This window comes from Dermacentor variabilis, chromosome 4 (assembly GCF_050947875.1).
Source record: "Dermacentor variabilis isolate Ectoservices chromosome 4, ASM5094787v1, whole genome shotgun sequence".
In the NCBI taxonomy this organism is placed as follows: Eukaryota; Metazoa; Arthropoda; class Arachnida; order Ixodida; family Ixodidae; genus Dermacentor; species Dermacentor variabilis.
The window spans coordinates 55,555,558-55,583,493 of NC_134571.1; the positions used below are offsets into that span (position 1 = coordinate 55,555,558).

The window sequence follows — 27,936 nt, forward strand, 5'->3', positions numbered from 1 at the left end:
CTCTATGTTGTTAGCTGGTTGAAAAATTAAGTAATGTTTCTACTTAACATACTTTAAAGTGACAAAAATACTATTATTGTGACAGTGCATATTAGTCATAGCATATAACGTGTTACAATTGTTTTCTGCTTCTGGTTTCGGTATGAGCTTTCGCACGCGAAGAACATTTGCCGCATTTGCTTAGAAGGAAGTGTACAGAAATGAACAGCATTTGCGCGCTCGATCATATACACGCACATAGCTTGTAGCGACCTGAGGGGCCATCGCGTGGCCCATGACTAAGGAGGTTATAAAAAGAAATTCTGGAGTGGCAGCCCTCGTAGATTCTTACCAGCAGAGGTGAAGCACCAATAGTTGTATGTCATCTGTGGACCATGTGATCAAGCAATACCTATTCCTATTGTGCTTGTCTCGTCCTAGCGGAGAAATTCATAACGTTGCTGTAACTTAAAGGCAATTTTGGATCGCAACAAAAATATGTCAGGAACTTTGCGTTTGGTTTGAGAGCAAGACCGATTCACCTGTACCGTCAGATATCCTTTTGTTATGTGAATGCTCACACTTTAGTCGTTGCACAATCTATGAATGGTCTGCCATGTAAACCTAGCTTTGAAGTAACAGAATTGATGTTTAGAGATAGGAGCAGCAATCTGGGACAGCAGAATAAGATGGACTGGTGAGGTTATGAAGTTTGTTGGCATAGGGCATGGCTGGTGGTGGTAGGTTTGTTGACAGAGGCCTTTGTGTTGCAGTGATAATAATGACACGATCGTGCTTACAGTTTGGAAACGACACCACTTCACCAGATTGCAAGCACTTCACCGTACTGTCCTTCGATGAACTTACCAGTGGAAGTCATCCTTTGGGTTCTTCAAACGACTTTGACTGGACCCAATTCATAGAAAAGTCAGAATTTCCAAGCTGAACCAAAAGAATACTACGCTATTAAATATTCTGCGCACAGTTTATTCTTCATGTAAATAAAAGCATTTTCAGAAATTTACAGTCACCTTGACGCGTCAGACAGCCGCAGTGCTAGTCGAGTAGGCGTCATTTAGTAAAAAAAGATGTGTAAAAACCTTCCTGTCCAGTTTGCACGTTTTGTTCACCAGGTACTTAGAAATGTGCAAACATTCTCCGACAAAAACACAATATCATCACTCGGAATGTCATCGCATGCCGAAAGCTGCACAGCAGTGCACCCAAATATTTTTGATCAGCAAGGATTTCCAGTAGATTTTCTGTGCGCTCTTCACATCAGAAATACAAAGCAGATTTCAATATGATGACAGTGCTTGAATGTTTCATTTCTTTTTCTGCAGCGCATTCAAGCATGACGCTATACAAACTAAATGCCTGGCACACAAAACATGATCGCATGCAAAACCAGCAAATGCTCTACCATATTCAATGGACAAGCAAATCACTTGTAAAGAATAAAACCTCTGGCCATGGGAGGCAGAAGCCAAAAGATAACGCTACAGCATCATTAGTTCTCTCTTGTTCTTTAAGGTGTCCCACTGACTAGGCTAGCACATCTCTCTCTATGGGCATTTGCAGCGAAAAATTTAAAAAATAAGCAACTCCACAGAGAGGAAGAGTACCCGCAGAAAGCATCAAGTACATTGATACAGGTGGCCAGCGATGAACGTGCCATCCTACTTTACGTGAGAGGTGTGACCTTGCAGTCCTTTGAACACAACAATTATTTCCTTGGCAACTTGCATATGTTGTACACAGTACCCTAACAGTTTCATAAACACATGGTAGCACGTATTTACACAACCTAGGCATGGCAAGCACGGCCACTATGGTAACGTAACTACATGTGCGGTACGCCATGATGGACGCACACATTCGTGGCGATGCCTACCAACTGATGCATACACACAGATGCCAACCACGCAAAGGTGTGATCTGTCCGACCTGCGTTGCTACGGTCTATAGTTCACGCGTGCACAAATTTTCCAGTACGAGTACCCTCGCACAGCCCTGTGATGATGATACTTGTACAAGGGCTCTGTGGTAGTCACAGGAGGGACGAGTTTCCAATGTGCATAACATTTTCGGAAGAAACGTCAGAGTGTCCCAGTCTTGTGACCCACAGGCGAGGCAATTTAGCCGCCTTATAGGCGTTTTTCTTTTTTCTCCTGGAGAGAACATGGTTGCTATCCAACACCATTTAAGACAGGCTTTCCACGAAGGCGGCGGGAAAGATGCCCTCGCTAGAAGTCGATCCCAGCAGCCTCCCTTGCCACCAGTCGTCGTTCACCTTGCAGGTCACCTGGACTTTGTCTCCGGGGCGCAAGGTGAGTTCATCCGCGTGCTGGGCTTCAAATGCAAATGCAGCTCGGTAGATGTCCACACCCTGTTTATAGAAAACACAGGACATGCTGCTTCATAACACAGTCATCGGGCAGAAGCAATAAGAAATAGGTGGAATACTGAATAATTTGATGAGCACACTGAGCAACAGCAGTAAGTTGAGAAAGTTCCACTCTTGGACGGATTTTGTTGTTGATGGTGACATGCAGTCGGGAGATGGCATTTCTTGTACACTAGTGACTTGCTAGTGCACGCTTCTTGGGTATGGATTGTGTATATTTTGTAAAACGTGGAACTTGGCAACAACATTTCTAATGTGACTAGCTTTCTTTGGCTCTTTCACAGTTTCTGTGGTAGGCGGCGGTCGATGGACAGACTTTAAAAAAATTAAATTATGGGGTTTTACATGCTAAAATCACGATCTGATTATGAAGCATGCCATAGTGGGGGAAACCGGAAATTTAGACCACCTAGGGTTCTTTAACATGCAGCTATATCTAAGTACACGGGTGTTTTCGCATTTCGCTCCCATCGAAATGCGGTTGGTAAAATGTGGCTGCTGCGGCCGGGATTCAATCCTGCGACCTCGTGCTTAGCAGCCCAACACCACAACCACTAAGCAATCATGGTGAGTGATGGTTGGACTTGTGATACAAAGGTGCTGAGGGAGAGGGCGTACGCTCGCATGCAACTGAGTTGAGGAGAAGGGGAGGGCTGTCATGTGTGACTTCTAGTGCGACCGAGTTGAAAGAATGGGCAAGAGGGAGGGGATGGGGGGGGCTGTTGCTTGTTCGTTGGGGCTATTCGCTTATGTTGACAATCATCGTCGACAGTTGCTGCACATTTTCTTTAGTTATTAACACTCTGACAAAAATGAACCACAATGATGTGCACAAGCACCTCTTGGTTGATAGCGCTCCATATGCATGAATGGTTTCATATGGCCATCTGCCAGGAGAGTACTCTCGTGCTGCTATGTGCATTACTTGCTTGGAGTGTTTGCCACACGTATGCAGGTTGCAGTACAAGTTCATAATAAATTTACATTGCATTTTCCTCAGGTAAGTTACTTTAGCACTGCCACTAAATTATGAATTTTTTTCAGCTTACCTGAAGCTGCTATGTATGAGCAGGAAATTGACCACAATTTTTTAGTGCCCCTTTCACTACTGCAGTTTCACAACTCTGAAAAATTCCTTACCCTCATGCAAAAATTTTTCCTTTAATGCTCAGCCTTTCACTGAAAATTCTCCATATGAAACTAACTTGACAACAACCCATATACTGTATTTTCACGGTTCTAACATGTACATGATTGTAAGGCACAGGTAAGTTACATGCATAAATTAAAAAAAAAGAATAATTTGATCCAAATTCTACCACGCAGATATAAAAAAAACTAAGTTTGACACCACGTACCTGACAGAACACATTTTATTTTATGCACACAACCATCCCACCATCGACACAACTAGCATTACAAGTCTGTGTCGGGTTCTGGCGAATATTCCTTGTCACTCAACTGACCACAGGCAGTCCTCCTCGCTGCCATTCAGGGCATTCGAAATCCTCAACTTCTTGAATGAATGTGACACCATTGCTCACAGGATTGCCTTCCACATGCCTTAAACCCACTTCATGAGGTATGGCAGCACTGGCCTTTCATTCCCCCAGTCAGCGTCAATGCGTGTTCTCTTCAAGCAGCCAATCATTGTATGCAACATGTACCCTGTCCTTGGCAGGTTTATTACCACATATTTAACACAAGTTTAACAGATGACTGCAAGGTTGCTGTGGCAGGCCACAAGCTTCTCCTTAACATGGGTAGAGTGCACTAGAAACTTCTTTGAGTGGTGTGATCATGCCTCTCCGACACATTTTGTGTCACCTGTAGCATCACCACTACAGTCGCTAACAATTGAAGATTACACTATCGGTGAAATGAGTCACACATTGCAGTGGAGGAGGGGGGAGGCATGGTTAGGTATTCGACCAGACACATGCTCCAGACCGACCATGAGTAGAGCTACAGTTTACTAGAAGCATTCAATAGTTAGTGACGATGACAACGCCGCTGCTACAAGCCACACTTCGCGTGCCACACGTGATAAGGCACAAGGCATGTCGGTTGGTGCACTAGCCATATATTCTAGTTCACTGGGACACGGTCATTGACGTGACACCTGAATGAATAAAGAACAAGCACGGCACGCACACCCAGGTCTGCAATGGGCCTCTTCCCCACACGTCTATCCAGTTGATCATCAAATTGACATCTATCCACCCTTTTGGATGCATCCGCACTAACACATCTTTTGGAAATGTGACACCTGCTGGAAATGCTTACTATTTGAAGATTAGGTAGAGCTTCAGCTTGTGCCAATCGACCAAGCAGCACAGCAGTGTCTTTTTCCCTCATCTGGTCTTTTTCTTCTCAGCAGAAAGTACTTACACTTGCTTCGTGCCTTGTGCTTCTGCCATGTAGTTTGACAGCATGTAAAAAAAAAAAAAAAAAAAAAAACTGGCATCTGCATTTCTGATATGCCAGTTGTATAGCCGTGGGAATGTCAGAATTTAATTACAAGCCTCTGGAAGGAAGGCAACCAGCTTTTCTTCACACACCTCCGGTAGTTTCTGACAAATGCATGTCTTTCGGCGCAGTGAAAATCCCTTGTGCTTCATGAACTTGGCGATCCAGCTCCTGCTAGCTTTAAAACGAGAACAGGACATGTCAAAGTTGATCTCCAGCAGAAACTCCTTGACTTTTCATCATTTCTGAAGTGACTGGCAGCTGGACGAGTCATTGCTCCTTGATGAAATCTGTGAGGTAGTCTTCAAGTTCCAGAAAGTGTCGCTGCTTCGGGCTGGTAAATTTCTTGCAGGAAGCCATGCATGAAAAGATGGCAGGCCTTTGTTTCCGCCAATCGCTCACAAGTCTCCGGGACACCTAAAACACACGATGTCGCTCGGTTTCCTTCCTCCTTTTCGGCAAGTAAGATGGCTTCTCGCTTAAGGGATGCTTCATAATGGAACTTCTTTGAAGCCATTGCGACTAAATCAAATGATGAGACAGACGAGCCAGGAGTAGCAGAGGCTACAGCACAGGCGCACACATGCGGGCAAAAAAATTTACTTGCTTGGTGTTGATTGGGCTGTCCCACCTAAATGTTTAGGGAGAGTTAACATCCGTGGCGATGCTGCTAGCTATATTACAGCAGGTTTTTTCACATTCCCTGAAAGCACTTTTACTTTTGCACCAGACTAACGCACACACGAATGAGAGCTATTTTTTTAGGAAAAAGGTGCATATTAGAATCGTGTAGATATGGTACACAAACTACTCCATGCTTCTTCAAGCTGTCCCTGGAACACATTATGTGCACGCATGTGCATAGCTCAGTAACACAAAGGTAGAAAAAGTAGGCACTGCAATGTTTTGACGCCAAACAAGGAAAACACCACAAAAAAACATGAAGTTCCAGTCTGAAAAGCATTCAGGCTGCTTCACGAGGAATGGTAAAGTACCTTTGTGGAGGGACTCTTTGATATTGGTTGCACAAAGGAAGCCGGGAACTGCCCTCTTTTGTTTCCATTTTCTCCATACAGCCAGTCCTTGTTGATTCGAGAAAGCACGACCACCGCGTCTCCTTCCTGCAAACCAGATTGTGTCACTTCGCAGTTTCTTTGGACGACAAACACACGTGAAAGCGATGTGAAAGCAATACGTACCGAGAATCCCAAATCGCCATCTTGTTCTGCATTAAAGCTGTACAGTGCAATTGCTGGGCACCCTAAAAAAAATAAAGGAACGTCATACACACAGTTCCCGCTTATGTACACAGTTAAATTGAAGTCTGGGTGGTTAACATGCCCAAACCACAATGTGATTATGAGGCTACACCACAGAGGACAATTCCAGACTAATTTTGACCACCTGGGGTTCCTTAATGTGCACCTAAATCTAAGTACATAAGCATTTCTTGCATTTCGCCTTGACTGAAATGCGGTCACCATGGCTGGGATTGAACCTGTGATCTCGCACTCAGCAATGTGAAACCGTTAACTACTAAGCTACCACTGCGGGTCTACGCATACAGCTTCAGATCTCAACGAAGCAAAGGATGCTTTAAAAAAGCACCCCAATACTTTTTGAACATGGTAAGAAAATTATGCATAGACAATGCTGACATGCAAGCCACACACATGCCTGCCAAACTGTGAGTGTTTAATTTGGTAAAAATCCTGCGGATAGAACACCATGGGTAGTGAGGCACGTAGCACACATTTTAAGAAGTTATTCCTGAGCTCACACCTTTCATGGAATACATATACACTTTATTAATGATTATTATTTAATGATGTACCTTCGGCACAAATATTTCATACAACTTCACACAATATTTGCAAAATCGTAGGAAAGCCCAAATTCATAAACATTACGCAAAATTTGGAAGAGTTGGCAGGTATGCAAATATTATTCTGCAGCGGGGAACCTACAATTTTGCATTACACTGATTACAACACATTTTCTCTCTCCTGCAACAATAGAAAACACCCCATTTATTTTACGCTTTGAGATATGTTAGTGATGACATTTCGCGAAGCACAACGACCTATATATGCCAGCCATTAGGCATGGACATGCACACCAGGCTGTAGATTTTCAAATCCTCTTACAGACAAAAATATTGTACTCCTGTTCAAAGCAAGCGCACTTAATCTGCACCACCACCACCATCTGTCGACCCGGCCTACACAGAGGCTGTGGGTTTGCGATGGGGCAGCTGACAGCAAAGTTGTGATGAGTGAACTATGGCGGCAAGCATGTGATTAGAAAACGCCGAGTGCTATCACGGCCATTTTCTTCAGCCAGTTCTAGCGGTCCCTGCAAAAGATGGCTGCCACCTACAAGCGCTGCAGATTCTAGTCTATAGGCAACTGTGACTCGGTACCCCAGACAATCCCAGCTCCAAATTGTTGGATGAGCATTGGCACAAGAGAACGCAGAAGGTCTGGAACAATTCCGGAGAGAGGTGTCTTGCATAAGATGTTTGTTCACTGACATTTCACATAAACAGTGTCAGCCTGTATAAGTGAGAAACACTACTTGCCTGATGGCTGGGTTTCGGGCTCCAGGAATGCAAGAGGAAAACGGCCCCTCCTTCCATGGGCTTCTCCAAGGGCCCAGTCGCCGTCCAAGACACCGAGGAGGCGTACAACATCCCCTTGCCGAATGTTCAGCTCCTGACTGGACTCTGCCTCGAAGTCGTACAGAGCTCGGCGGTATGCCACTGAAACACCCTGTGGAAAGAACACCAGAGAGGGGAAAAAGCACCCAAGCAGGTTTAGCGAACAAGTGCGTGGTCAACACTAAAACTAAATACGCCATTTTTAGGGGTGTTTGATTAACGAAATTTCGTAATCGAATGCAAATATTAGACAGAAACGCCCTTCGAATATCAGGTTGAATACCAAACAGTTTCTCTTTTTCAAGTGAAGTGAAATACACATTTAGCGTATTGTGGAGTCCATGTTGTAAAAAAAAATTGATACACATGATGCTGTTCGAAACCGCCACTTCCTTGCAGTAGAATCACTTGTACAGTCAAAACTCGCTTATTCAACAATTGCTTATTCATAAAATTGGATCATTTGGACTCGCCCTCTGGTCCTGGCAGGTGTAGGCATTATTTCATGGCAGTAAACTCTTGCTGATACGAATGTATTCTGCGGTGCACCAGTTAACGTCAATGACCCTTGGAACGTGCAGAGCGCCAGAAATACAGTAAGCTTCCGTTGAGTCGACTCCAGTCACGGAGAAAGAAATATTTGAGGAGAGGAACTTGCTAGGTTGCGACAGCACGTGCTGTCGAGCGAGGAGGAAATGATCGCAGCACGCCCGACACGTCATCTGTAGTGCTACAGTGAAAACTGCGTTTATATGTTCTTCTATAGACGTGACACACAAAAATCGTGATATCGTCTGATATATTGCCTCTTCAGTGAGCGCGACACACATATTTTGCCTTGTCAGCGAGCAGACTCACGACAGAGGGCATGTCAGCAACGTGCTCGATGCTGTGACTTTATTGGGAAGCCCGAGTGAGTGCTGTTTCCCCTCCTCATCAAGTCTTGCTTAGCGACTGTTTAATTCTATCCCGACCGAAGGTCCTAGCCAGTGTCCATGCATTTCTATGGGCCGAAACTTCCGTTATTTTGATTTCAAAATTGGCCTTTGCCAAATTGTTCTAACTCGATTGGTCAGCTTCGCCGCAATACAGCTGGTGAAGCGTACACAATTTATTGAGGTGAAGCATGCTAAGAATGAAAAATTCAGTGCCCTTCCACTCTGTGAAGAAAGATTACCAGCGAAGCTGTGAGTGTGGGCCCCTTAATGGTGAACCGCACCTCCGCCGCAGGTTGGCCCGGCATTACACTATCTTCGGGAGCGGCCTATGTATGGGGAGTGCTTAATGCCTGCTTCACCTCCGCCGCAGGTCGGCCCAGCATTGTACTAAAATCGGCCCATAAGTGTTTAACGCCTGCTTCGCCTCTGCCGCAGGTCGACCCAGCATTGCAATATCTTTGGGATTGGCACATGTATGAAAAATTGTTGAGCTATGTCCACGGAGACGAGATCTGCCAGAACCTAGCCATAAAGAGCTTTGCTGTAAAAGAGCCAGTCACGGGACATAGTACGAGTTTCTTAATTATACAGCTGCACACATGCTGTCTCCGGTCACAGTATGAGTGCCTAGATGCCTAATAAGCATACTGGCGCCCACTCAGAGCTGTTTCTGACATTGTTGTGGTGCTTCGAGCCCTTGTTTTGCCTGCCATGCATTTCATATGAGACTGTCTGCAGGACATAGTACACGCTCCTTAAGTATAAATGAGCACGCACTGTGCGCCAGGAAGCAAAGGAAAACCATCTGTGTTTTGGGAAAGTTAGCGAAGAAGAAGATGGCAAAATGAAAAAAAGACAGTTGAGGGGATGTTTAAGGGGGGAGGTGGGGATCAGATGTAACTTTTTTTTTCTTTGACCTAGAGCAACGAAATTTGGCAGCCACACTCGAATGTGTCTCAAATAAAGAAATGTGCAGTTTCATTATGATACCTTGACTAGTTTTCAAGTTATAAAAAGTTACACATGTTCTGCTTGTGGAAAACCTGGCACTTTAACGAAACATGCCAGGGAGCTGCCTGTAGTTTTAATCTTTTGCTCAAAAGAGCAGTACAGGGTATAACAGTTCAAAAACTTTTTAACCGCTTTGTTTTTTTACACAGAACATCATGTTCACCTTCACTAATTGTACCAGAACTTGTCGTTCACAAATTAGCATGCAGAAGGAAAACTAAGCCCTCAGTAAGATGTTGAAGACTGTCATACCCTCAAGCACACTTCAGGGCATACATAAAAACAAACAGGATCAAAATTGGTCCAGGCAATCCCATGCTACCTTTTCCACAGACAATGCAGAATTCCCCAAACACACTTTTGAGAAAACGTCTCTCAAAGTTTTTGGAGAAGTTCACATCTCTCAAAATGCACCAGGATTGTAGCTTTTGCTATCTTTGCTTACAGGTGGTCCTTTGGGTCTCTGCCCTTTGATATCGTGCACACGAGACGATTTTCTGGCTCACTGACGGCCGACGCTCGATGTGCTTATGCGCGCAGGTCGAGGTGCTGACGCGCAAAGTACGTACCTAGCTGCGCAGTCCGAGGTGCCGATGCGCGAAATGCCTAGACGTGGGCTCGAGGAGTCGACACTTGATGTGCTTAGTCGCGCAGTCCGAGGTGCTGAAGCACGAAGTACCTAGCCACGCAATCCGAGGTGCCGATGTGCGAAATGCCTAGTCACGGGCTCAAGGAGTCGACATTCGATGCGTTTAGTCGCGCAGTCCGAGGTGCTGACGCATGAAATTACTAGCCGCGGGCTCGAGGAGTCGACACTTGATGTGCTTAGCCGTGCAGTCTGAGGTGACGACGCACAAAATGCCTAGACGCGAGCTTGAGGAGTCAACGCTCTATGTAATTAGTCGCGCAGTCGGAGGTGCCGATGCATAAAATGCTTAGGCAAGGGTCCCAGATGTCCGCACGCGATGTGCTTAGTCACGAATTCTGAAACAGCGATTTCTGAAAGGCTCAGCTACGTGTCCGAGTATTCTGCATGCAAATTGTGGTCACGATCTTTGCATCGCCGATGCTTGGTATGTTTAGCCGCAGGTCTGAGATGTCCACAAATGTAGGGATCAGCCACGCTACTACAATGTACGCATAGCACCCGTTTTGGCGCGTCAAGATTATGGCGAGTGGAGACTTCCAGACTCGCGAGCTGCAAAGAGCCGAGCAGATGACGCAAGCACCGGACCAATGGCAAACCGTGCTGGAATCACGTGGTGGGCGCGGCCAATCGCAGGCTCCGGCATGACCTTCAACCATTTGCTTTTTGTGTGCTTGTTTCTGTATGGAGGAGGTAGCTGAAGTGGCAAATGTGAAGACGGACAAATGCGCTTTCTGATGAGACCAACATGGCAGCGCTCGGTTGCATCGTTCCGGAGATATTGTGGCTTGAAAAATGCTGTTCTTTCTTGACTTCCACGAAATTTTTCACCACCTTGGCTGATAAAACACATTTTTTAGAGCACTTCTACATGGTTTACAGTGTCGATATTTCAAAATCAGACAGAAAAGGAGTTGAAAAAACTGAAAATGTAACTTTAAAAAAAAAATATCGATATTTTGGCCATTTTTCGCAATGCGAAAGCCATGTCCCCCTTAAAGCCAACAAAAGGGCAGGGGTCTACCTTAAATTCTGAAGGTCTGCCAGTAAATTTATTAGTTGTCTCGATGCTTATATTGTGATGAGAGATGGCACATTGCGTGTAAATTAAGGAACCCATGCTATGTCCCGTAACAGTGGCACCTTTCCCCACTCAGTATGGTTCACTGCATCACACAGCTGGTGGGACTCAAGTGCCCAGAGTCTGCTTTGTCGTTTTCCAATTGTTGAGTATTTTAAACACAAAACCAAAATGAAATCAAGCTAGCGGGCGATTCCAGAGTACGACGCCACCAAAATGAAACGTGACAATCACTTTGCAACGCCTGCAGCTCGGAACAGGTGATACAGTAAATACTCATTAATTCAGATTTCACGGGACCGAAAAAAATATCCGAATTAACCGTACGTCTAATTATCTAGGGTATCAAGAAAACAAACAAATGCTTACTATGTCAACATGCTTTTATTTACTGAATGAATGAGCCAATTTTGTTTTTATTTTGCACAAAAGCAGTGCAGAAGCTGCAGTTCCCGTCATCTCGTGGCTGATTAGCGCTCGCAGCGGCGAAAACCTCATGACTTCCTCCACAGTGCTGCTTCAGCACTAGTCTTCACCTGAGACAGGTTTTTTACTACCGTGCGTACATCCCGATTATTTTTTCACCAGTGAGCTGGTCGCCGTCCATCTCGATGTAGCCGGTGCTCTTCACCCTCGAAAGTGTGTCAAAACCGAAGTACTGTTTGCCGCAACCATTGTGGACGAAACCATGGCCGCTGTCGACACTATCATGGATGGCGACCTGGCGGTTCTAAAGGCACACGGCCGACGCACATATAGAGTCAAAACTAAACTACTGTCTGCCGCAACCACTAAGGACGAAATCGTGGCTGATATCGACGTGATTGTGGATGGCGACTACGCAGCCATGAAGGCACGTGCCCAACCCGGTGCTATATGCGCGGTAGTAAACATAATAAAGGCTTTAGAGGCACAGATAGGCACGGAGCGTTCAAGAATTGATGTCATTTACCTACGATTTCCACTGACAACTATGGCGATGCAGACTCCACCGCTTTGTTTTGGTGGACACTAACGCCATTTTTGCTCTTTTGCGTTACATTTGCGGTGCTTTGGTGCTTGCCAAACTTCGAGAAATGTCAGAATCAACTAATGTGTGGCCAAATACATCTGAATTAACGATAGTTTCAGTCCATTAAATAATGCATACGCCTGCCAAGACCGAAGAACAAGTTCAAATTATCCGATTTTCTAAATTAATGAGGGTCGAATTAACGAGGTTTCACTGTAACGCAAATGTGCCGCCATTCCGTGCTGCAGGCAGTGCATTTGGATTATCACCTATTAAAAGCATCCAGTACCCTTTCAGTAGCACTACACCATGCATGCTGTAAAACAGATAGGTGAAAAATGCTTATTGCAATAGGGTTGGTGACGACAGCTGTGAATGGGACGTGTGACAACACGCAGGCATAGCTACTGGTACCAGAAGAGCAAATTGAGCGCCTGCCGGCATTTCCCTATGACAAGGGTCGGTAAGTACTGCAACAAAGCTGCCGCGGCAGGTGCCAACTGCTCCCTACTGCGTGTGCCTCGCACCGTTTCTTGTTCACATGGGATCTAGCGGCCAATTATTTTTCGTCTGTTCTTGATCGCAAACATTGCCGCCGGGAAACCATACTTAGCGAGATCATATCAACGCAGTTCTACTGTATTTCATTTACAGCCGAGCATTACCAATGTTGGCTGCTTGCTTTCAGGAACTACGTTGTTGGCATCCACGATCACGTTGACAGTAACAATAGATTTACTTGCAGTATTTGCGGTGAACAGTAATTTTTCTGCAACTCAATGTAAGGCACACACAATGTCACAAACATGGCAGAAACCTTTGAGGATGAAGCACGACGTTGCCCTGGCCCACACGCTGGTGTCAAACCCATCGGCTAGATCGCGATGAACGCACAATCTGCTGCCGACCAGCTCACTGACAGAAAAATTATCAGAATGTGTGCGCAATAGTGAAAAGCACCTCTACTTAGATGAAAATGTGGGTCTCGTGCTACAGCTGCACTACAAAGGAAGTCAGGAGCCCCAGCACACTGACAAGATGATGAGGATTACAGTATCCGTGCCAATTTTGGGCGAAATAAAAGTGGGGATTGCACATTTGGTCAGCAAGTAAAGGTAGGTTGATTAGTAAGCATTAGTTTATTTTTTCTTGATACATTCAATAATGTAAAATCTAATCAATAATTTAAAACTGCTTCAACAAAGTAAAGTTGCCCTGCCAATAGATATAATGAACTAGATTCGTCTCCAAAACCATGAAATACCGATAGTTGTGCGCCGAGCCCATCAGTTTCCACAGGGTTCAGCCACAGTACAACACGGTAGTTCAATAATCCTTTGTTAAATACGCTGTCGAGCTACACTGGTCTTTCTCACGGCACGCGTAGCCCGCCGCGTAGCACTGGTCTTTCTCACGGCGCGCGGCAAATGGTGGCGCTGCACAAGCAGCAGCTCACCATTGCACTTCTCTCACTGCAACAGCCTGTGTGGAGGCTCTTTCTCTATGGCAGGGTAAAAGGAAGATTATCTAGGAAGTTTGGAAGCAGTGCGACTCTGGATACACTAGTTCATTCACTTATTGGAAAATATTTAGATTGTTTAAAATGAACTTCCTTTTCATACTTCACATTCTCGCTTCAAACTTGATATTGTAAAGTCAGAAATAGTAGTACACTGTCTATCGTTATGAATAGCCAACCAGCTCTCGTTAGGGTCGCATTGGCCACACCAGTAATGCGAGTGAAGCTACTGAAAGATGCGCATCGCCAGCAATGCAACCTACATTTTCCATGGGACTTCTCCTTGGAGGAACCAGTACGTCCAGGCAGCTCTTGGGTACCAGGCCTTCTTCATTACCGCAGCGACCTCGGTACCAATCAGCACCCTCTTCAGAAAGGAGGGCAACGAGGTCATGAACCTAGAAAATTAAGCATTGCAACATGAGAAGTCTATTCATATAAGAAAACAAAGGAACTAGCGAAACCACAATTCAGTTTCTCACAATAACCAGGTACTGCTATCAAGTAGAGTAACAACCCAAGTGATATATGGTTAAACCTCAATATAACACGCTTCGATATAACGAAATTCTTGATATAACAAAGTGTGTTTATACACTATATCAATATAATAAGATTTCACTTACTGTGGTAAAAGGATACCGAGACAATAAATGGAAACTTCCGCAGAGACAGATGGTCAAATTAAAAGTGGCTGCTTGCAAATGCACCTTTCAAACAGTGCACGCATGATCAAAAGTGACCACCGAAGTGGAGCAGCATCGTGTTCCATATAAAGATCTTATCAAGCCCCCCCTTGATGTATGTTTTGGTGCAAGCGAAAACGTGGGAGAGTGAGCTGAGAAGGATGGTGCTTGATGAGCACCAGCTCCCTGTGTGAGCAAGAGGAAAGGGCAGGAGGGGAGCTAGCTCGCAGCGACGCAAACAAGTACGCACAACGAGATGGGGAGGAAGTGGGGGAGGGGGCAGGTTGGCAGGTGTTTTCTTTTCTAGTGCAGCTGAGGGCATACACAGCCCACGCATGCACAGCTTGCGCATCCTGTTATAGAGGTAATCTGCAGCTTGTGCAAAGAAGCGTGGCGCCACATGCATTGTCTTCCCGCATGTTCAGTACTGGAGGTTGCGCAATGTCAAGTTTCAGAGACACGTTGAAGCAACAGGCAGACGAAGCATTCACTTCCTGCTGCGAGCTTGTCATGATAGCATCGTGCCACTGCCGGCGACACTATCAGCCGAGGGGGCGGAGTGGATGCAGAAAAATGGATGGTCTCGCCTCGTACTGCCGATGCAAAGATACCGTCGACTCTCCAATTCAACAAAATGATTTTTTTTTTCATTCTAGTTCGCCTTTTCTAACTGCCTGATAATTCAGAAAACTTTTCGGCCCCTCCCGTGTAGGAAAAATTAATCGGCAACTGTAATCATTTGCATAAAAGGTCGAATTTAGAATTTAGAAGAGTCATCAGCGAACCACGAGAAGGTAGCGTAAGAACATTTGATTTCCCTATTTTACGCACGTTCTGTTCAAACGCACGTCATTACAATTGCACAATACTAAGAATAGTGTTTATCATACTGAACGAAACTGTCGATTTACCAGAGGTCTTTTACTTTGCTACTATGTTGTGCAATCGTGGTCAAAACGCAATCCCCAAGTTGACATCTCCTTTGGCTGATTTCGGTGAGAAGGGAGGGGACAGCGAAAAATGCAGGGGAACTAATTCAGCCGCATTGTTTTTGCAACATATGAGTACAGTCGAGTGTCATCATGTTTCTGTCTCCTGCAGTCATTGAAATCAAACAGAGCTCAACTTCGCCATTTATTTTACCGAAAATCTTTTAAGCGTAATATCAGACACTTGTGTTACGAGGCAAACACCACTCTGTGAAAAACTTTGCTTTCAGAGCCACATCGCTTCGCGCTAAATAGCCAGCCAGCTGTTCCTGTCATTTTTTCCGGATCGGCAGATGGTAAGACTGCAAATTTTTTGTTGCCTTCGCCACACACTTGGCCCTTTGATTAACTTTGCCCGCTGCATGTTGGGGCAGAAAGGCGACCGTTTCTATTTGAGAATCATCCTGTTTTATTGAGGACGTCGTTAGACAGAATACCCAGGTTCCCTGCAGCGCGATTCTGACAGCTTGTAAGAGTCATGTTTTTGCGCAGTCCCTCTGACTGGGCTGGTGGGCAGGAGCGGCACACGGTACGACACGCTCTTTGCCCAAGTTTATTTATGGCGCTGAATGCTTATGTATAATTGGTTGTTTGTCTATAGCGAATTTCTAAAGTCGAATGTATCAGTGTAGCCTACCTTAGTACCTTTCAATGTCATTTCGATATCACACGGCAATCATCGCGCAGAGCCACCGGCTGAGTGCGAGACACCCAGTGGCCAGCAGGGCGCCTGCCTGCGGCTGGAAAGCTGCATGCCATTGCGCGAACAAGTGCGCCGCAAGGAGTTCCCACCGCTGTGCGACCTGCGAGGCACCACGCCGTACGCCTGCTGCCCTGCGAGGCTCTTCCGCCAAGGCTCGCATCACATCGATACCGTAGAGACGACTACTGCGCCACCTGACGACATGTCGAGTGCGGCCGTCAACAGAGCCATTCGCGTGACGCAGATCATGCTTGAGAACAACCGGTGTACGTTTCATGTGTCCATTCTCGAAGCACGCACGTTTGAGGCACTCATTGCTGAGGCAGTAAAGGTTTGTGCTCGTCTCAGAAGCACATTGAGACAGTATCCTCATAAGCGCTTAACGCAGAGTCTTCGTAACATTGATAGACTGAGGTGATTAACTTTCGTAAAACGAGGAATGTCGTTGAAGCCAACGTTTCGACTAGGAGACTTGTCTTCTTCAGGGCAACAACCTGTTTCACTTGCAGCCGCTCACAAGTTGCTTTACTTGTGAGTGGCTGCAAGTGAAACAGGTTGTTGCCCTGAAGAAGACAAGTCCTCTTGTCGAAACGTTGGCTTCAGCGACATTACTCGTTCTACCACAGTTAATCACTTCAAGCCTCCATCTTTCTGTGAACCTCTTTATTCTTCGGTCGGCTGTGTTTCACGTAGGGTGGATGAAGCAATGCTGAATTGGATTCTTGCTCTCCTGGTAGGGCACCCAGACCAGTAGTGGCCAAACACATATGTTAAAGCCGGAGTGACGAAGCTTTTTCGTTCGTAAGTGTTATATGCCGTTGACCGCCGCTGACTTCCTTCACATGTCCAGCATCAGGATTGGTTGAGATGTGCTGTTGCGGACATTCCTAGCGTAAGAGCTTTTCTGTGAATACGGGCCCTTGACTTGCATTGAGGTAACTTTGTTAAGTTCCATTCGCAACTTACCATCGTCGAGGCGGCCGCTTCACCATAACGCCGATCACTACCATGAATACCGGACGCCCAAACATTAATCAATGACGAATTATCCCGCGAAGGAGATTTGTGAACATGGTCCCAAAAGGCCTAGTTTCCGAAAAAAGCCAATTAGAAGGCCCGTGAAGGAGCTATATTTCTTGTTAGGAAAAAAAAAAAGGATGACTCATTGCAGGTGTGAAACCAGAAAATAGCCGTCTAACAAGTTATTGGTCAAGTGGTTCCCACTTAATGACTTTGTAGCCGATCACTAGCATCACGTCAACTCACCAGAGAGCGGCATGCTTGTGGCTCGCAAGCAGCGTTTCCGCCACGATGATCTAGGCCCTAATATTGGTACCTCTATGGAATACACGTATTTCGAACGTAAATATGTGTCACAGTTTATCTCTCGTGCTTGAGCACCGTCCGGTCAAATTGTCAAGGTCCACTTGGCCTACCACGATGACAGAGACCCAAAGCTGTGTGGTTCAGTGAGTTCTATGAGAAGTACATATGATAGTCCACCCACGGGCGTGAGTGTGGCTTCAAGTGAAGAGCGCGTCATTCATCTCGACACGCGATTGTCAGTGTATACATAGGTACATCGTAGCCCTTTGCGAATGTATCTCGTAGTCTATAAGTTGACGATAGTATGCATGTCACGTTGAGTTGTTGTACGAGCTGCTTTTCGACTTTCGTTAAACGTGGAAAGCTTTCCTTGTGCGACGCGCAACGATCGGGCGCCATCCAGTGGCGCATTATGTACTGAATAAGCGAACTCGGGACCGAATTCACAAAATTTTGTAAATGTGTTGGGCCATTGACGGGCTGCCTTCTCTAATATGTCAAGCAGCAAGATTGGCTGCAATGATCTGCGCTTAGAAAGAATTCTAGCGCAGGAAATTTTTTGGGAATACGGACCCTGGGCACGTATTTACGAGAAACAACTTCTTATGCTAGAACGATTCGTAAGAGCAAAGTTCCGCCATTTGCGACGTCGGGCATATTATTTGCGAAAGCGGCCGGCCAATTGCCAAGAGCACTTACGAACGAAAAGCTTTGTAAATTTTCTGCTTGTTTTTTTGCCCCCTAGAAAACTAGCCTACATATGCGTCTGTTGAGGCCTGTTTTTTTGTTCAGTGAAGTTCATTTTAAATTGCCGAAGAGAAACACGCTCTGCGTAAGAGTCATAAGGTTAATGCGTTATGTGTAATTAACTGTGCAATCGGCAATCCTTTGTTATGGGCGTAACTTCCTGGTTTACTGGATGTTCGTTGCCTGGTTCCTTTTATGAAACATGTCTTTTCACTGTGTGTACCCTCGTCAAATTTTCCATTCACCTGCACATGTACAGATTGTGGCAAGACACCCGCGTAACAGTCTATGCGGCCAGGGAGGTACACTCCTACCGTGCTTGGAGGCCGCTCTGTAAACCTCGGAAAGTACGCTTTTGCTGTAAGTAGCCGGTGTTTGATTTAACACTAATATTCGTTACTGTCCTTCCACCAACTTATTAAACCCTCAGAAAGTGTAATAAGGGAACGTAAGAGGTAAGAAATAACAGGCAGACGCAATGCACTTGTTGGAATCTATCTAAGTAAAACGAAGCGTTAATTGTTCAAACATTTCAATTAAATGCTACGCAGGGACACACGGTGTGAAGAAGAAGAAAATAAACTTTATTGAAAATAACCGTCAGGCCAGTTTTGGTTGTGGTGGCCCCAGGTGGCTTCTCGAAGTCCTTGGACTCGGGCGCCACCTTCGCCTTGCCGGACGGCACAGAGCTGGTCTTCCAGCACCTAACTTTTGAGGACCGCCTCCCAGTGTTGCCGACACCAACGGGGAAGGTCCCCGGCGGCCCCCGCAGCTGGGGCGACGTCGGGAAAGAGTGAGCTCGAGGCTTCCTGTATTCTGATAACGTCTGCCGTTATGGACGCGTCGCGAACGACGTCGGTTTTGGTACCGCTGTTGCCGGCACACTCCCAGAGCATGTGTCGAAGCGTTGCTCTGTGTCCGCACGCTTTACACGTATCGGTAGGGTATATACGCCTGGGTAACAGCGGTGTAAGGCGCTTACTGCAAACGCGCGCTTACCCTATCCCGACACATGATGAGTGAAATTTTATTTCAAACTGCGCACAAGGAACGTACCGTTCACGTTCTTCTGCCATTCCATATGTTTTATGTTATTTGACTTCGGGGACAAGCGCATGGAACTGTTCGTGCTATAAACCGCGTTTTGCAGAGCACAGAATGCATTCATGCCCGGCAAGAGGTTTCTCCTTGGCGTTGAAAATGCGCTTCGCTTCCATGTCACACACGCAAATCCCACACACTCCCACAATGCGAGTTTTTTTCATACTAAGTCTAACACAAGCCCTCTTCAGACCGCGCCATCGCGGAGACCCCACCCCGCGGCGAACGTTAGCCACACAACCTCAGATTACACAGCCTCCGGGATCTAATCAGCTTCCATTACAGCATCTTTCGAATTGGCCCAGTTTACGAATACATTGCCTCTCGAATGGGCCCAGCTTTCCCATGAAAACTCTATAAATACTAATAAATTAGACCACTGCGCTTTAAAAAGCACGTGAAACTCCGATTTCTCAACCTCTAATATTTGTGAGGTATGCACTGTGTATAGTGTTTAGGTCGAAAAAAAGAACAGCAATAAAGGCTAGGTAATTCTAAAAAAAATGTTCTAGTAGTTATTGATGAACTCATAGTGATCAGTTACTGCCCACATAGTAAGCCCTCCATTGTGGTTTGATTCAGTAGTGCTCTGAATTCTGAATATATGCCAACAATGCAATTATGTGCGAGAAAAAAAAAATGTGTTCCCGAGAAAATATTTTCTTTTATTCCAAGGAGGGCTACCTTACGGCTTCTTATTGCCTTACATCGCATGCAGTACATCTCATAATTATTGCTTTGCTTGAATTCTGAACTGAAACAATAATTTGGCACACGCAGTGACATTTCGGTGGCGAAGCTTTGTAATATCTCTAATCCAAGCAACCCAAGTCTCTTTCAAACATCCCGACCGCTTATGACAACTATGAGAAGCACAGTAAGGCTGTCCATCCTTATTGAGACGTTCCGTAAATTTCCGTGTAACTTTGACGAAATATGTATGTATTACGTATAAATTCCGTGGTACTTCCATATTGGTCGTACGGAAAAAACGTAGAAGTATAGGAATGCATATGCAACGGTTCAAGAGGGCTGATTAGCCTGGCTAGTAAAATTATATAATTGTGCTTCACAGGGAGAAGCTCTGTATATGGAGTCATATGAGCAAAATAAACATTTCTCTCTATCAGACATCACCTGGTTGCTTTGACTAGCTCCGACAAAAACAACGACCCTGTTAGTTCCAATGCCTGTCTCGCTTCTACAGCGGGGTAAAAAATGAATTGGAATTTTTTTTTTATTGCGATAAAGACTTGCCCTTAAGGCATAATTCTTGGTGCGTATATGTGTATTATATGTGTGCTGTGAGGCCTGTGTTGTGTATGAATTGAAGCAGTGTTTTGTGGAATCTGTTGTCATGTATCCAGCGGTCATAGCTGGTTGTCACACTGTAGCGGAGGCCGGCTTGCAGTAGGAGAAGCGAGTGTTCCGATTTTAAACCAGTACATGTCCATATTGGGTGGTATGTATCTGCTTCCATCACAGGAACGGAGCAGTATGGACACGTAGCACCGAGTGGTAAATGCGACCAGTTCCACCTTGAGATAACAGCCGATGTAAGGGCCACCCCGGCCCGAAGCCTCCTAAGCGCAACTTCCTCCGCCCTAGTAAGGTGAAGGGGGAGGGAGCAGACACACGGTGGGATAAGAGCGCGTGTGTCCTGCCGGATAACATTTTTACGGGCTCGGAGCGAGTTAAGGGGTTGAGGTGGGACGGGAATAGGCGGAAGATCACGATTCGGAGGGCAGTGTGCCTGCTGGTCAGCAGCGATGTTGTGAGGGTTCGCTGAATGGCTTGGAAATCCGAGGGTAACTCTTGCATATGCCATCGAATGGGTCCCGCCTCCATAAAGGGAAAAAAACACAGCATTTGCACGCGTTTCTTTTCAGGTGGCCATATTTCGAGATGAAGTGAAAATTCTGAACTACTGGTGCGGCGGCACACTGATAACTTCCCGGGTCGTCCTCTCTGCTGCCCATTGCTTCGTTTATTCACTGTGAGTATGCGGCAGTGAGTATTCAAACTGGTGAATTTTTAAATGTCCAGCATTTATAAAATGTCCAGTCTTTGAACTTCCGCTTTTTGTTCAGATCTGGTCTGGAGGAAACACAAGAGGTGAGCATCCCGTGCCTCACAGAGTTCTAAATATAAGTGCTGGCTGTGCAAGTATCTGAAACAACGTTATGTTTAGAATTGCATTGTTCCAAAGGCAATGCGCATCACAAGGTCAAGCGGCGCCTTGCGTGCACCAAACCCTCAAATCCAGCCCACTTTAACGATTTACTTACTAAGCAACAACAACAACAACAACAACAACAACAACAAACCTTCACAGTACGGTTAATAATGTGTAACGCATCTCGGAGTTACTCTGCCAAGATATGAATACTACGGGAATATTGTGAAGAGTGAATAGCAGTGGATGGGGATATCGCAAAGAGACAGACTCTTAATGACTGATAATTCGTATATCAGGCTTCATTTCGTATTTTGGTATTAGATGCATCTCCTAGTCCCGTTAGAGTGTCAAATGCCTCGCTTGTTGCTGGCGCTGCCCAAATTCCCCAGTAAACGCGGTGTTGTGTCGCTAATCACAATTTTCTTTGAAGCGAGTTTTCGATTACTGACCGTGCTACCAAAAGATTTTTAAGGGTACATGAACCTCAACTAAGATGATTCTTTTGAATTGCTCCTTCTCAGTCGGCTATATTGTTTTCTTCTTTTTTATTTCGCGTGGAGTGTCTTGGTTTTGAAATCCCGCAAGCGATTTGCGCATGTGATTCCTGGTCATATAAATATGCACGTTTGTGGTGTCATCGAAGTAAGATCTGGTACACTATGAATAGAAGTTACATTTCAATAACGTCATATTATCACTGTATAAGTAATATACCCTATATGCGGTATATAACAATTGGTTACTGTATATCGTACGTGGCTGCTCAGAGCGACGCACATCTCCGTGTTGTTTTTTTTAAACTCCGTTGCGTTGCACTTTGAGAGCTAATATGTAAAAAATTAAAAATTAAATTATGGGGTTTTACGTGCCAAAACCACTTTCTGATTATGAGGCACGCCGTAGTGGAGGACTCCGGAAATTTCGACCACCTGGGTTCTTTAACGTCCACCTAAATCTAAGTACACGGGTGTTTTCGCATTTCGCCTCCATCGAAATGCGGCCGCCGTGGCCGGGATTCGATCCCGCGACCTCGTGCTCAGCAGCCTAACACCATAGCCACTGAGCAACCACGGCGCGTAGCTAATATGTAGTCCACATATAAACAACACTCTCCGCGCTATTCGCCGGGGACACGCTAAATTTGGAGGCGCCTCCGTATGCCTGCGAGCTGGCTGTCTCGCTCAATGAGTGCCACTGTCGCAGGAACGACACCAAGTACATCGCACGAGTGGGCGGCGTCAACATATCGGACGTGAGCAACACCACGTTCGTGCAGAGAAACGTGGCGTCGGTGCACCTGCACCCGGAATACAACGACCGGCACCACTACAACGACGTCGCCCTGCTGCTGCTCGATTTGCCCGCGCGACAGCCAGGCGTGCCAAAGCCGTTCGCTTGCTTGCCGGACGCCGATTCGGCCGCGACAGTGCACGGAATAGCCACCGTTCTGGGCTGGGGACACAACGCCTTCGGTGAGTTCGCGAGGGCGTGTACAGTAGTGAGCAGCGTGGGAGGGAACACGAAAGTCTGTTTTTGAGCAACCGTTACGGTACCTGTACGTGGATTCGAACCTGAAGTGGCAACGCGTAACGCGTAGCTTTCCTCCCCCGTTGAACGTCTAGGGTCAAATTCACAAACTTTTCATTAGTGAGAACAGTTTGGCCTTGGCTGGCTGCGCCTTCGATGTTCAGCATATGCATTGGCTGGCATTTCCTCTCACGGACATTCGGCGTTCTGTAAATTTCCCTGCCTGAAAGCGACCACCAGCGTCCTTATTCCCAAAAAGATCTCTTATGCTACAGTTGTTCGTAAGAACCAATTTCAAGCTAATTCTGATGCTGAACATGTTACTATTGAAGGCGGCTGGCCAATGGCAAATATAACTTACGAATTCGCGCTTTGCGATTTCACTCCCTAATATGTTACTAGCGACGATGCCTCGGATTATGAGTAATTTGAACAATAACATTTCTCTCTCTTACGAATAATAAAAAGCGCAAAAGCTTTTCGTGAACAAGGGCCTTGTCTCTGTGGAACATGTCCATGTTCGGCATACATGCATGGTGAGCTGCGCTGCACCCTCTAGAATGTATATTTCGACGTCCCTTTTCCGCGAAGCTGTTATTGCAACTAGAAGCGCGTGATAAGCTCGAAAGGACGGGACACGGTGGGAAGGAGGTGGAAGAAATGCAACAGTAACAAGTTATTTGCATGGTATGGTCACCTGCAATCGCATACCAATTAAATAATTGCACTTAGAAAGGCATTATGCGCAAAAAGACGTAAGTGTAGGATGCGCAAGCGGATTTCGTAAACGATACTTTAATACCATATTTTACAAGAGGGAACATTTCCAAGGACGTCACCAAAGAAGCATTAGCGGCACGTCAAGAGACTCGCACCGTAATTGGCGGCATTGAGGAAAGACGAAATTTTCCCTATGGTGGCCGAACCAAAGAACGAAGAAGGTCCCGTCGTAGACAGAGAGAAATATAAAACTTTGCATTCGTAACTCCTTTCAGAGTCACTTAATTCTTCACAAAAGCACTCTAACGACATCGTCCACGGCACTACCGTCGCGTGTCCCGGAAACCAAGCGACAAAGGGGTGGATGCTTGACCTTGCGAAAACCATCGCTATAGGTCTAACAAACCACATTTACTTGATAGTAACACGCCCCGAATTGCACAGCACAAGCTTTTCGCGGACAGAAATAGAAAGTGCAATGTCCTCACTTTTAACCCGCCCCCAATATTCATAGTTGAGGAAATTGAAACTCCTTTGAATGTTTAGTTTTTTAAGGTAAGAGTGGGAGTAATGGCGATTTGCTCCCACTAAAGCAAAAAAAAAAAAAACTATTGTGTGTGGGCTACAGTGGATTGGACATATGTTCGCTGTCATGGACCTTTTTGTCCCTATCATATATATATATATATATATATATACCGGAAGGTCAGTGCCATATACTGTGCTTATTCAACGTACGTCGTACTCTCTTTCTTCATTCTACTACCGGGGCCAGCGTGGTTTCCTCAGCCCATATATATATATATATATATATATATATATATATATATGTGGGGGGAGGTACTGACTCTCTATAGGAGCTATGTTAAGGCGAGCAGTGACCGGGAAACTATTTTAAACCGACGGTACTTCAGTTGACGCCTGCAGAAATCACCGTTACAACGACAGCACTTTACTTACTCAGGTGGCACCTTGCAGACTGTCCTCCAAGAAGCGCAGGTTCCTCTTGTGAACAACGCCGCATGCGACCGCGCGTACCACTCCTTGGGTAGCTACGACCGGGAGTTTCCGCACGGCGTCAACGAGCACTTTGTCTGCGCCGGAAACACTACGGACGGTGGCGTAGACGCCTGCCAGGTGAGGCGACGTGCACGTTTTTGGATTGCGCTTTTTTCAAACGACGCGGAAAACTTGTTCTTAAGGACTGCCGCGATTGGCGATGCACATTATTTGGACCCTAATCTGAAGCGCTACATAAATTTTGCCTACTGGATTCCTTTTAAATTCTGACCATATCTTCTGGACAAGAAGCATAAGCGTGGGAATCAGCATACTCGAAACTTCTCGACAGCTTCCATCACATGCTCAAAACAAAGATGCTATCGGTCTTTCGGAGCAAGTAGAACTGCAAGTAGCGGTGCATTCATGTGCCGCGAAACACGAAATGCTTGACGTTTAACGCATTTACGTCCACTGCAAATCTATGATCACTTGAACTTCTCGGTTGAGACGTTGGTAAATGTTTAGCGTCCCATAGAGCTATATAAATACGCCTAGGGACGCCGAGGCACCAGCTGTGGAAGAAAACGACGACGAACGCGCAAGCAGTGGCCCGAGCGTATTCAGCATTTCAGCGCAACACCGAAGCCACTAAGCAACCACGGCTGGTGCCTAATAGGTGCGCCCTGAAAGATAATCTTTGACGTATAAACCAACACCGTTACACTTCTTTTGTAAACTCCTTCATGTTAGCGTCGCAGCTGTCCTTCGTACTTCCGTGTTCAAGTGAATGTCCAACTGATAAAAATGAGAATGCCATATATTATAGCTGACAAGGAATAAAAGTTTTATTTCTGATATAGGCGCCTAGGCAATTGTGCCCGCAGCTCATTCGAAGCCATATATGCTAAACCCTAATTGTACAGTGCCCGCGGGACAAAAGGGGCTGCTGTTGGGAAGCCGCGTTTAGTGCATGAAGCTTTCATTGCGACGTCTCAACGTATTCACTCTGTAGACTAAAGGCATTGCGGCACGCGTGTGTTAATGAGATTAGCATTCTTAGCCTACTTCCGCCGCCACAGGCAGCAAACAGGAGAGCCTTCAGTGATACGGTTTGTCGCTACGCTTCTTCAATGCTAATCGAATTACCGTCGATGGTCATTGTGAGATGTGTTCTGCTGAATCTTTTCTAATTGGTAAACGATTAACTGACATCCGACAGACGCTACGATGCGCGTGACGTCACGGGTAGCTGGTGTTGCAGTCTCCTGGCAGTTGGTTTTGGCACGCTGTCTGTCTTACCACGGTTCTCTTCACGGTGAAGCTGATAGCAGTTCCAGACATGCAACCTACCTACCTAACTGATCTCTCGGTGCTTTTGAATGCCACTTTTCTTCCCCCTTCCACAACCAATCCTAATTGTGCTGTCAGTTATCTATTCACCGTTGCTTTAGTTGCCGATTCCTGCTAATAAACCTTGTTATGGGAGGCAGTAAGTGAAAATAAATAAATAAATAAATAAATAAATAAATAAATAAACAAACAAATAAATAAATAAATAAATAAATAAATAAATAAATAAATAAATAAATAAATAAATATTGCTCGCAGGAAGACTCCGGGGGCCCGCTGGTCGTGAACGTGGATCGTGACGGCGGAACCTACTACGAACTCGTCGGCGTCGTGCCCTTCGGCGTCGGCTGCGGCTCGGCTGCCTTCCCAGGGGTATATGCCAGTGTGTCGCATTTCATGCCGTGGATTCTCAATGCGACGGCCAACATCGTTCCCGAGGAAGCGTACGACCGCATCAATTTCATCTGAGCACTATACAATGGCGTCTCATCATCTGAAAGACATTGCTCAAGCAGGATCTTGTTTTTGGAAAGTTGGTCATTCGTGTCGAAGGGCAACACGTAGCGCGAGACAGTGAGGACAGCAGCATATGTAGTGTACCTTCCGTGAAATACGAAATACGAAAGCCGTAGGACGTAGAGTAATAGAATAATGGAACTACCAATTGGAGTTGGCAGTTGGTAGTTGAGGCCAGCTCTTACTCAATGTTCAAGTCCTCGTCGTTTTACGCCACTTATTGCCATTCGACATAAAAGACATTTATCCTGCGCCTGATGGCACAGAGCGCGCCTGCAGGTGTCACAGGCAGGTTTTGCTGGCTGCGCGAATTCAAGACTGTAGCGTTTGTCGGTTTCACCTGATGCACTGGAACCATTGAGGAACCAAACTGAGCTGCCGCTCCACCCGGTGTGACCCAAGTGCCCAGGCCTGGCTTCACCTTTCACTGGCGCGCGTTGAACGGTTTACGCCTTCGTACCACGGGGCATGAAATATGTTTTGTTGCGAGTTCAGACGAGCAAGTTCACTTCTCTTTTCCTTCTGTTTGTGTCTAGTGCTTCGGCTTTCAAGATCCAATACGAACTAACCCGCCAATGAACACCCTGCTTTAGGCTGAAGTGCTAGCTGTCACTCTATACAGCATAAAGTAGAACCAAGCGATGAAATAGGCACGTGTTACGTTTTGCGCGCACGTGTGTTCAAGGAACGCTCTTTCGCTCATCCTTCTAGTCCGTCATACTCTGTGCAGGGTAACCTACCGGACGCTGTTAATGCTAACCTCCCTACACAATTCTCTACATGTTATTCTCTCTGATTTGCCGCTACCGTTGCAATTAAATTATTATGTTGATGATTTCAATGATGATGACGGTAGCAAAAAGGAGTCGTTTTATTAGCGCCACCAGGGGATGTATTATTTGTCTTTTCGTATTCAATTATTTTAGCAATAAGTTCCTACGCCACCTTACGAGCCCTGTTCTGCCTGCTGTAACGTCCTCGATTTGTTCGCATTAATTGTGACGAATCACACAGTTTCTAGGTAGTGTTGTTCAGTCTGTGATGTAAAAAAGTTAATAGAATGCAGCAAACGAAAAACGCTACAAATAGGACACACAAAGCAGGCTGTGTGAGGAAGCTTGCGAGCATAAACTTATGTAATGGAGGAAGTGAACATCAGCGCTCCTTTCACCCAAGTTCTTTCTACTTCCGACCTGGTAAAATTTTCAAGACACATTTCTGGCTTTTAGTACCGGTCCGTTTCCATGTATTATCATGCGAACAAATAAATAAATACCTTGATTTACTCGTTCCCATACTAAGCCCACATAAAGCATTTTTTTTTTTTAGCCAGGTTTGCTTCTATTGGTATGTGGCTATTGTTGGGACC

At 45.7% G+C, this 27,936-nt stretch overlaps 2 protein-coding genes across 2 annotated transcripts; one reads left to right on the forward strand and one right to left on the reverse strand.

The window, feature by feature from the left end:
• Window positions 1-945: 945 nt before the first annotated feature.
• LOC142578206 (SH3 domain-containing protein 19-like) lies at window positions 946-14,919 on the reverse strand. Its single transcript, XM_075687608.1, has 6 exons — window positions 14,836-14,919; window positions 13,985-14,119; window positions 7,437-7,626; window positions 6,055-6,116; window positions 5,851-5,976; window positions 946-2,368 (listed from the first exon to the last, which is right to left on the reverse strand). Exons 1-6 carry the CDS (start codon window positions 14,917-14,919, stop codon window positions 2,183-2,185), a joined length of 783 nt encoding a protein of 260 aa, XP_075543723.1. The 3' UTR covers window positions 946-2,182.
• A 696-nt stretch (window positions 14,920-15,615) lies between these two features.
• LOC142579183 (trypsin-like) lies at window positions 15,616-27,864 on the forward strand. Its single transcript, XM_075689150.1, has 7 exons — window positions 15,616-15,692; window positions 16,084-16,365; window positions 18,432-18,532; window positions 21,163-21,269; window positions 22,656-22,924; window positions 24,664-24,836; window positions 26,310-27,864. The coding sequence occupies exons 3-7, from the start codon at window positions 18,461-18,463 to the stop codon at window positions 26,517-26,519; spliced, it is 831 nt and encodes a 276-aa protein (XP_075545265.1). The 5' UTR covers window positions 15,616-15,692; window positions 16,084-16,365; window positions 18,432-18,460; the 3' UTR covers window positions 26,520-27,864.
• Window positions 27,865-27,936: the final 72 nt, after the last annotated feature.

Coding starts and splice junctions, on each gene's coding strand:
- LOC142578206 (XM_075687608.1), bottom strand. CDS start 14,919: ATGACAAGCTCGCAGCAGGAAGTGAATGCTTCGTCTGCCTGTTGCTTC. Junction 14,120..14,835: donor TTGACATTGCGCAACCTCCA/GTACTGAACATG, acceptor TTAATTTTCTAG/GTTCATGACCTCGTTGCCCT. Junction 6,117..7,436: donor GCCCGAAACCCAGCCATCAG/GCAAGTAGTGTT, acceptor TATTTTTTTTAG/GGTGCCCAGCAATTGCACTG.
- LOC142579183 (XM_075689150.1), top strand. CDS start 18,461: ATGCGGCCAGGGAGGTACACTCCTACCGTGCTTGGAGGCCGCTCTGTA. Junction 21,270..22,655: donor CATTGCTTCGTTTATTCACT/GTGAGTATGCGG, acceptor CCACTGTCGCAG/GAACGACACCAAGTACATCG. Junction 24,837..26,309: donor GTGGCGTAGACGCCTGCCAG/GTGAGGCGACGT, acceptor TATTGCTCGCAG/GAAGACTCCGGGGGCCCGCT.